The sequence below is a fragment of the Callorhinus ursinus genome, unplaced genomic scaffold (genome assembly GCF_003265705.2).
Source record: "Callorhinus ursinus isolate GAN/ISIS: 27379988/994484 unplaced genomic scaffold, GSC_fseal_2.0 scaffold1, whole genome shotgun sequence".
Classification (NCBI taxonomy): Eukaryota; Metazoa; Chordata; class Mammalia; order Carnivora; family Otariidae; genus Callorhinus; species Callorhinus ursinus.
The window spans coordinates 46,731,857-46,742,262 of record NW_027397063.1 but is presented as its reverse complement, the minus strand read 5'-3'; the positions used below and the strand labels follow the sequence as shown (position 1 = coordinate 46,742,262).

Below are 10,406 nucleotides of genomic sequence, written 5' to 3'. Positions count from 1 at the left end.
TATGTGCAGTATTCCCCTAGCGCTGGAATTCTCCCATTCTCCTTGATCGATCAACTTGGTCTTGGCTTGCTGGCTGTTTGTGCTGATCTTCTGGGGGAGGGGCCTGTTGCTGTGGTTTCCAAATGTCTTTGCCGGAGGCGGAATTGCCCCGCCCTGGTCGGTCCGGGCTAAGGAAGCTGCTCCGGTTTGCTCTCAGGAGCTTTTGGTCCTTGCAAGCTCTCGGTACAGCCTTGGAGGACCAGGGCAGAAATGGTGGCCTCCCAATCTCCACCCGGAGGAGCTGAGAACTCGGGGCCCCGCTCCTCAGTGTGCCCCCAGAGAAAAGCAGTCACTCCCGTGTCCCCGGTCTCCGGCCGCACTCCGTGCTCACCCGGCCTGTGATCCAGCATTGCAATCTCTGGCACCCGACCCCGCGCGGAGTCTCCAAACCCAGCAGATCCCTGCAGTGCGTTCCCGCACGGCTCCTCCCCGGGAAGGAAGGGGAGTCTCCCCGGATCTGCCGCCTGCTGGGTCCCTGCTGGAGGAGCCGTGCCCCGACTGGGCCGCAGATCACAGTTTGTGGCAACCCTGAGCTGAGAGCCCGCGACTCTGCTCCATCTCTGCAGCCGGCTTCCCCGCTCCGATACCTGGGAGCTCTGGCGCACTCAGGCACCCCCCGTCTCTCTGTGACCCCAAGGGTCCTGAGACCACACTGTCCCGGGAGGATTCCACCCACCTCTTAGCCACTGCAGCGACGTCCCTCAGCGGAGCCAACTTCTAAAAGGTCTGATTCTGTGCTCCGCGGCTCTAGCACTTGCCAGAAGCGGCCGGCGGAGGCCCCTCCCCCGCCGTCTATCCTCCCGAATATCGCCTCGGATTCACTTCTCCGCACGCCCTACCTTCCAGTAAGTGGTCGCTTCTCTGTTCAGAGAGTTGTTGCTACTCTCCTGTTCGATCTCCTGTTGAGTTCGTAGGTGTTCAGAATGGTTTGATCCCTATTCAGCTGAATTCCTGAGACCAGATGAAATCTAGGTCTCCTACTCCTCCGCCATCTTGCTCCGCCCCTATTTATGATTTTCTTTCATTCATATTCTCTTTTCTCTCTTTTTGCAACTTCTATTCTTAGATCTTGGACACCTGGAAGTGGTTCTTAAATTTTCTTGTCTTTTCTCTCCAGTTTTCTGTGTTTTATTTTCTGGGAGATTTTCTAACATTTATTCTTCCAACCCTTTCATAAATATTTTTCTGTAGTCATATTCTTCATTTCCAAGAAGTGTGTTAAATTCTTTGAGTATTCTTTTTAAAAGACATATAGTTCTGTTTCATGCATACAATATTTCCTTTTAGCTCTCTGAAGATATTAACAATGATTGACTTTTCTGTTCCCTTGAGATTTTCATCTTCCTTGTATGGTTTTTGTTTCCAGTGAGTTGCTTTGTTTGTGCTTGTTTATTTGGTCTGTATTTATCATATTAGAGGCTTTTCTCTGATGGCTGTCAATCCTGAATACTTTAAATAGAGTATTCCAATACAATTTCGATCGAAAGCTCTGAGAGGGTGGGGTTGGGGGTGGGGCGCTTTGCAGCTATGAGTGTCACAATAGTGAGCCCTAGCTGAGCTGATTATTGGGAAACCCTCAATGTAATTTTCTTTATGTCTTTCCTTCTGGGCTAGTCCAGTTTCTCAGAGAAGACTCCTACAGTCTTCTGCCTGAAGGCCTAGCTGACAGCTTTCTGGGACCCAAATGAGAGAAGAGATCTGGGTTCTCAGCATCCAGTATGTGTACCTTAATCCCTTTGACAACTGTCAGGTCCCCCTGACAACTATGCCTGACATATCCTCTAATCCAGAAATGCTTTGTTGTACTCTTTCCAGAGAAGCAGCATCCAGTCTCTGTGGAGGTGGGGGAGCTGGTGCCAGATGGGGATCTGGATGCTACTTCTATTTCACTTCCCCCTTTATCCCACCCCCAACGTGAACTCATGCCATCAATCTCTGAGCCTTTTAGCGTATTCCAAATTGTAAACAGGCTGGTTCTTCCAGCATGGGCCTCAGATTGGTTTTCCTGGATTTGCTGTCATGTACTGTTCAACTTCTAAAGTGCTGATACTGTTGTTCCTTCTGCCGTCCTACCCATATTTCATTAGGGGCTGAAGTAGATTCCATCTGTCCCCACATTCGACAATGGAGCATTTTAATATAAAACGCTGAGTATACATAATTGTTTTGTGTCTTTTTCTTATAAAACTAGCATACAGGGGGAAATAAACCTTTAACTTTGTGTTTTGTAATTTGGCTAGATGATGAATGGTCTGAATTAGGATCAGATGAAAGGATGATGGTTTTTATTTGTGTACTTCATAGTAAATTGATGTGTGTGTTTTTTTAATAGGTTGTTGTTCCAATACCTTCATGGTTAACAAGAACCAGAAAATCTGTCACAGATGATCCTCAAAAATTCTCAACAGAATTGTCTATAATTTTTAAGTACTCTCCATTTAGAAATGAAGCCGAACTGATGCAGCAGTTTGATCTGATCAATGGGAAATGTGGTAAGATCATCAAATCTCTGAAGTTTTGTTAGAAGTACTTGTTTTTAGTGTCTTTCAAAAGATACTTTACATACGCTTTTAGATTTTTTCTATTTATGATACCATGCAGGATCTCACATGGGGGCAGTTATTTATTATATCCACATGAATTTTGTCTTAAGTGAATCCAAACACAAATACCTCTAAGTCCTTGATACTGGGAGAAAGACTTGTACTTGCACGAGCTTGGTGAAGACTGGATGCAGAGAGGATGACATAGTCTGTGACCATAGGGAATCCATAATTCCTGTACTACATAGCAGAGTTAGGAGATGTTTACTGTAGTGTCTATGATTAGATGATCTTACGTATGTAAGACAGCAATTTATAAGCCAGTGAATCCAGGTTTCCGAGGCAAAGAGTTAGCAAAAGCTTTGTGGACATTTTCCACATTAACAGATCTTTCTGTATGTTCTTTATTTCTGTCAACCTGCACTGGCTTTCTACTCAACATGTAGAATGCACTGTGTCTACTAACGTTTTCCAGTGCCAATCTTTCTCCAGATGTCCACCTTTCATATCTAGAAATAGGAAGAATCCTACTCTAGAGAAAGCTATGCGCATTTTCCTTTTTGCAACTCCTTGTTTTATATAATGTTTTAGTGAAATTCTGAGAAATTCGTTTCTGACTTGGCTTGTATTACCTTCAAAATTTCTTCTCTAATTTGTGGCATTTTGTTTAAAAATGATTTTTTGTCATCCTTCCCTTTTTCTTTTAGGAGAAAACTAGTGGCAATTCAATAAATATTAGTCTTATTAATGTGTACATGATATACCTTTTCTGATTTTTAGAAAGAGATTATGTGCAAGCTGTGGGGGAGGGGCAGAAGGAGAGGGAGAGAGAGAATCTTAGGCAGGCTGTATGCTCAGTGTAGAACCTGATCTGGGGCTCCATCTCACGACCCTGCGATCATGACCTGAACCGAAATTAAGAGTTAGACGCTCAACCGACTGAGCTACCCAGGCGCCCCTATACGTGACATTCTTTAAGGACAGCTAACGCTAACTTGTTAGTTGATTTTTAACTGTGAAATGCTCATGTAAATACTAAAGGGTGTACTGTTTCTTGAATACTTTTCTAAGTGCTTTATAAAAATTAACACATTTAATTCTCAAAATAATTCGTGTGCTCCATTGGGGAGATTAGAAAACATTAGGTTCAAAGAGGTTAGGAAATTTATCCAAGGTCATTGCAACCGGTAAATGGTTGATGCAGGATTTAGATATAGGCATTCTTAGTCACTGTGCTGTTTGTTCTCTCTTGAGTTTTAGTACTACCAAGAGAGGTGTAATTGGTTGTTCTTTTACTTTCTCTGACAGTCCTGTTTGTCTTTGTACCATACTCAGTTTTGTAAAGAATTTGGATTATTTTGTTAGCTATGCTTTAGAGCAGGGGTCAGCAAATGTGGCCTGCAGGTCAAACCCAGCCATACTTGTTTTTGTAAATAAAGTTTTATTGGAATACAGCCACACTCATTCATTTATATATTCTCTGTGGCAGCTTTCATGCTACAGTGATGGAGGTGAGTTGTGAGTAAACGTGACAGAGACCATTTGGCCTGCAAAGCCTGAAATGTTTGTTATCTGGCCCTTCACAGAAAAAGTCTGCCAACACCTATTATGGGGTCTAAAAACAACTCTTCATATTCGTACAAATTTTTAAAACTCATCTTTGTTCTTTTGTGCATTGATTCCATTAATGAGACCTTTACCCACAATACAAATTTAGCTCAGACTCCTAACAATTTTCATAAAGCAAATTATGAAAAAGTGCCAAAGTGTAAGAATCCACATTGAGAGACTTACAATGAATTGAATAGGAATAAGCACTATAATGTAGAAACTCAAAACTCTTTGGCAGAGAGTGGAATTTGCCCTGAGACTTATATCTTGGAACTTATCCAAGCACATTATTTACTGAAGTACAGAAGGAAATTTGGTCTAGAGTAGGCTTAATTCCACAGATGAGATAATAGCACCATGACTAATATTTAGTGTAGTTAAAGTATTGACAAGTCAAACGTCCTTTTTTTCTACTAGGTACTTTGCTGGTTGTTTATAACTTGAAGCTTTTGCTTAGTGGAGAACCAGAATTGGATGTCAAGACTGACAAGGAAGATATACTGATGGCTGGAGCTCTTGAGGAGTGAGTAGTGTGTGTGTTTGACAAAATGTGTGTCAGTAAGGACAGCGAGCCGGCTTTGGAGCTCTGCATCCTAGTTCTAGGTCTAAGGCCCCTGTCCTTCGGTTCTAGGACAATTCATTTTATCCCAGTTACAGATGAAGTAAGTTAGGCTAGACCAGTGATTCCCAAACCAGGCTGACCCTCTGAATGACCTGGATAGCTTCTTAAGAAGCATAGGATCTTATCTTATCCCAGACTCTGCTGAGTAAGAATCTCCCAATATCAGGCCTAGGAATCAGTATTTTTCACATGTGACTCCGAGGTGGCAGCACATTTGGGAACCACTGGCATAGCACCTCTAAACTTCTCTAATTCCCAGACTCCTATTTTATGAATATTAAAACTGAAAAAAACCCCTCAGAGTTCATTATCCGTTACATATCATTAAAAATGGGCATCAGTATGGTGTGAAGCAAAAAGAAATATGACCAGCTGACAATTCAGAATGACCTTATGAACGTCATACTTGTAGTTTATAAGTGAATAAATTGACACATTCATTTTTCTTGGCTATTAGGGATCCATAGGAAACAGAATAAAGAAGCATTGGAGAGCATGAGTGAAAAGTATGGAGAAATAATGAAATAGTGACTGAACCTAAGTTTCTCCAGAATAACTTCGTATTTGAAACTTACCAGCTTGAGCCCGCAGTCTCTTAGTGTCAGAACTCTGGAGCTAGAAGGGATTTTGAAGGAATTAAATTCATTCCGATTCATTTTAATTAAATACTGGCATTGTCCAGTGGAAATGTAATGAGAGACACAAATATGAACCCTATATGAAATCTAAATTTTCTAGTAGCCATATTAGGAAAAGTAACAAGAAACAGATCAAATTAATTTTAATAATGTTTTATTTAATCTTGTATATGTAAAGTAAAATTTTAATATGAAAAATAGTAATGAGACATTTTATACTCTTTTTTCCCTACTAAATCCTTGAAACCTCATGTGTGTCTTACACAGATAGTGCAAGTCAGTTTGGACTAGGGCCCAACAGCCACATTTGGCCAGTGGCTACCATATTGGACAGTGCAATTTTAGATTAAGAGATTGAGACCCAAGTAAATACATAAACATAACAGAGAATTTCTTTATCTTTTGCCTTTGAGGTGAAATTTGAAGGGCCCTTCCCAGTTAGAAAATTTAATGTTCGATAATGTACTTTTAGATTATCTTTTCTACTTTTTTCTAATTTATATTTTTCTTCATTTCATTCTAATGCATAATTCTTGATTTACACAGAAATGAGGGTTTTTTTTTTCTTTTGGAAAAAAAAATCCAGCCTCATTACTGTTGTACAAATGCTGGGAACCCTTTTGGCAACATTAACACGCCGATATCAGAAAGGAGGCCCAGAACTGTTACCAGCACCTCCATTACCACGTCCCCCTTCTCCCTGGTCCTGCCCTTCTGTCTAACAGCTGCTTCCAAAACCAATATCTCATGCTATTTAAAAGCTCTGAGCCCAAATTTTCAAACAGTTATCTGTCAGAGTGCCTTGGCATTTCAGCACTAGCATCAGAAAACAAACACATTAGTGGAGGAATAATTTGACAGCTAATTTCTTTGGGAAAAAGTTCTTACTGTTTCCAGATTGTTTAATGAAGTCAGAAGCTTCTTAAGCCATTTAAACAGTTAATCACAAAATGAAGAAAATGGATCACATCCATGATATGTATAGTTTAATTTTGGAACATGGACCACATTGGATTTGTTTGTTTGATTTTTTCAACAACATTTTTTTGTAGTTTAATCATAAGAAAGGCCTTTTTAAGACGGGGTGGAGGGTTTATGAGGATGAATTGTACAGGAGACATTATTTCTCCAGAAAGGGTGCTATCTGTACATTTCATAGCTTCTGATATGAGTCTCGCAATAGTGCAAGGAGGGAGAGCAGTGCGCCTCCTGGGGGGGCGGGGATGATGTATAGTTTTCCCCTCTGAAAAGTCAGTGGGCTCTGACATTAACACCCAATTCCTCTTAATTAAGGGACTGGGAAAACGTTAACTCTTGCAGCTGAACGAATCCTCTAGTGGAAGATGGATCTTTTTCTGACTGTGCTTACATTTATGACTTCTGAGACTTGAACTGCTAACCAAGAACAGTTCACATAATCTTGGTTTTAAAAACAAGTGGTTTAGTAATGTAACAACTCCTTTGCCACTTCTTTTTCTTGTGGTTATGGTGTCCCCCTTAAAGCTGCTGGGTATTCTTCCTCTGTTCAAAACAAGTTTCAAACCTTGGAACTATGCAGTTTCCACCTTTGGTCTTAGATGGTGTGGTCCTGCTGATTTTGAAAATAATTTAATTTTCTCCATAGAAATAGGAAAATTCAAGCTTTCAGGCTTTTTTTTCTGACACATTTTTCTTCCAGTTTTATTTATTATAAAATAAAAAATGAAACAATATTTTAAAAATTTTTAAAGAAAATTTACATATCATAATTATTAATTTTTGTTATTCAATTCTAGTGTTTTTTTAAATGTGATTTCTCATTTTTTTCATTTATGATTTGCTTCTGAACTTTAAGTTATTATGTAGTCTTGGTAAGTCTCATTTCATAATGATTTCTTGATAAGTGGTTTTACAGTAGTCCATTGAATTGATTCATCATAGTTTTTATAACCATTTCTTTATTTTTGGATAGTAGCATTGGTCCCAGTGTTTCACATTATTTATAGATAATATTGAAATAAGCATTTTCATACAGATGGATTTTTTTATTCTTTTGAATTTTTTTTAAGATTTGATTTATTTGAGAGAGAGAGAGAGAGAAAGAGCCCCATGAGCAGGGGGGAGAGGCAGAGGGAGAGGGAGAAACAGATTCCCCGCTGAGCAGGGAGCCCGATGCGGGGCTCCATCCCAGGACCCTGGGATCATGACCTGAGCCAAAGGCAGATGCTTAATGACTGAGTCACCCAGGAGCCCCAGAATTTTTTTTTTTTTTTTTACAGACAAATTCCCAAGAAGGGAACTATTGAGTCAAAGTGTCTGGACTTTCATATAGTTCTTGTGAATATTTGGTATCAGTTTTAAACTTTGCAGTCAAAACCCTTTATCTGCTTTGGGCTGAGGCTCTACAACCGTAATCCAACCATCAGCAGGGCCTTGTTGCAAGATGACAATAACCTTATGAAAATTTCATTAGGAGTGATGTTCAAGTACACAGGCAGTGGCATGTGCTTTGGCAATATCAATCTAAAGACAACCTGTTGTCACTTAAATTAAAAAAAAAATATGTAGATAGATAAGTCATCTCAGAATTTCACAATCAGATGAGGCAGAAGTTTGCATTTAACATGTGATATATAAAATCAGAATTTGAATCTGTGAATGTGGCATGTGGAGAGTGCCAGAGAATCATACATAGTTGCAGGGTGATATGCAGAAAGTGGGTTATATCTGCAGGGAAGGAATCTGCTATGTTAAATTTAGGCAAAGTGCCCTAAAAGGGAAGATGACAATATGAAAAATAACTTTGTAAGAGATCAAAAGAAAGTCAAGACTTTGGAACAAAGAGGCCAGGGAAGGGCCGAGAATATGGAAGATGAATGAAAATAATAGTGAACTAAGGACAGGAAATAAGAGGTTTCTTCAGAGCCGGCTTAGACAATGTTTGTTAATTTATGTTGTGGTGATTTTTTGGAACTCCAGACCAAGTCCCACATCTCAAACTTTTGCAAATTTTACCCCTACCCAGGTTTTGTTTTTGTTTTTGTTTTTTTTTCCTTTGAGTTAGTCAAAACAAAATCGGGTTAACTTGTTCTCTCCTTCTCACTGGTGGCTGTTAGTAAGCTTTAGTTACAATCACACAGATGATTAAAATCAGAGTGATTTGCAGAGGTCCTCTATTGATTGAATGCAGTAGCACTGAGCAAATGGAAGGTGACAGGTCATAGAGGGGAGGGTATGAAATGCCTCACATGTGGTCAGTATCAATTGGCATCTGCAGAATTGACAGGGTTGTAATTCTCCTTCTGTATTCCGTACCCAGAGAGTCTGTGTAGATAGCAGGCATGGAATTACTCTATCATTCAGATGTTTTAAATTTCATTCATAGGACATAGAATGCTTTATGTGGATACCAGCATGGAATTATAATTTCATAACTGAGATCTTGAAATTTCATTTAAGGTATGCCACCAACTCCTGGACCCAAGTGTTAGTTTTCTTCACGCTCTCCTGTCTCTCACTCTTCATTGTAGTCTACCTGGGACAGTAATCTTTGGGGCAGTGGGGGGAGTGGGCCTCTGTAGTACACAAATACGAGTTGATTGAAAACGACTCAAACATGCATAAGTACATCAATCAGTGTAACAGTGCTTTCTCATTCTCTACCCCAGCGTGCCCTCCCCCCAGTCTCTCTTCTATAGAAGTCATTCTGCAACTTGGGTTTTTTAAGTATGTCATCTAGATTTGTCAGTATTTGTCAGTTTCTATTAAAGTCACACTTTTTTCTTCTTAGCTTTTTCTTTTGATGTAATTTAGACTTTTCACCAGGGTTGTAAAGACAATACAGAGAATTCCAGTATACCTTTCCCTCAGATTCTGCAGATGTTGCTACTCTCACACTTGTTTTATCATTCTTCCTTTCCCTCTCCTTCTCTTTGTACCTGGTAGGGATCCATGCATTCCTTTTAATTTTAAGGGTAATAATCTGTCACTACCAGTATTTTGTGGCTAAAGTTGTCTTAGATTTGGCTAGTGGGAGCCTGTTCAAGCTGTCTTTTTTATTTTTATTTTTTTTAATTTAAATTCAATTAATTAACATATAGTGTATCATTAGTTTCAGAGGTAGAGGTCAGTGATTCATCCGTCTTCTATAATACCCAGTGCTCATTACATCACGTGCCCTCCTTAACATCCATCACCCAGTTACCCTGCCCCTCCACCGCTCTCCCCTCCAGCAACCCTCAGTTTTTTCCTATGATTAAGAGTCTCTTATAGTTTTTCTCCCTCTATGATTTTGTCTTTGTTTTATTTTTTTCCTCTCTTCCCCTGTGATCCTCTGCCTTGTTTGTCCCATTCCACTTACCAGTGAGATCATATGATAATTGTTTTTCTCTGACTGACTTATTTCACTTAGCATAATACCCTCTAGTTCCATCCATGTCAATGCAAATGGCAAGATTTCATTTTTTTGATGGCTGAGTAATATATATACACACACACACACACACCACATCTTCTTTATTCATTATATATATAAATGCCACATCTTCTTTATCCATTCATCTTTTGATGGACATCTAGGCTCTTTCCATAGTTTGGCTATTGTGGACACTGCTGCTATACACATTGGGGTGCATGTGCCCCTTCAGATCACTACATTTGTATCTTTGGGGTAAATCCCTAGTAGTGCAATGGCTGGGTCGTAGGGTAGCTCTATTTTCAACTTTTGAGGAACCTCCATACTGTTTTCCAGAGTGGCTGTACCAGCTTGCATTCCCACCAACAGTGTAAGAAGGTTCAGTTCCCATTTCTCTGCACCCTTGCCAACATCTGTCATTTCCTGACTTGTTCATTTTAGCCATTCTGACTTGTGTGAGGTGGTATTTCATAGTGGTTTTGATTTGTATTTCTCTGATGTCAGGTGATGTGGAACATTTTTTCATGTGTCTGTTGGCCATTTGGATGTCTTCTTTGGAG

At 39.8% G+C, this 10,406-nt stretch overlaps 1 protein-coding gene across 1 annotated transcript in view; it reads left to right on the top strand.

Moving 5' to 3' along the window:
• Positions 1-10,406, top strand: part of MORC1 (MORC family CW-type zinc finger 1) — a 182,259-nt gene that overhangs the window by 28,752 nt on the left and 143,101 nt on the right. The window contains exons 7-8 of the mRNA XM_025866329.2: positions 2,372-2,531; positions 4,611-4,716. Of these exons, the coding sequence (XP_025722114.2) occupies positions 2,372-2,531; positions 4,611-4,716 (266 nt within the window). The remainder of the gene's footprint in view (positions 1-2,371; positions 2,532-4,610; positions 4,717-10,406) is intronic.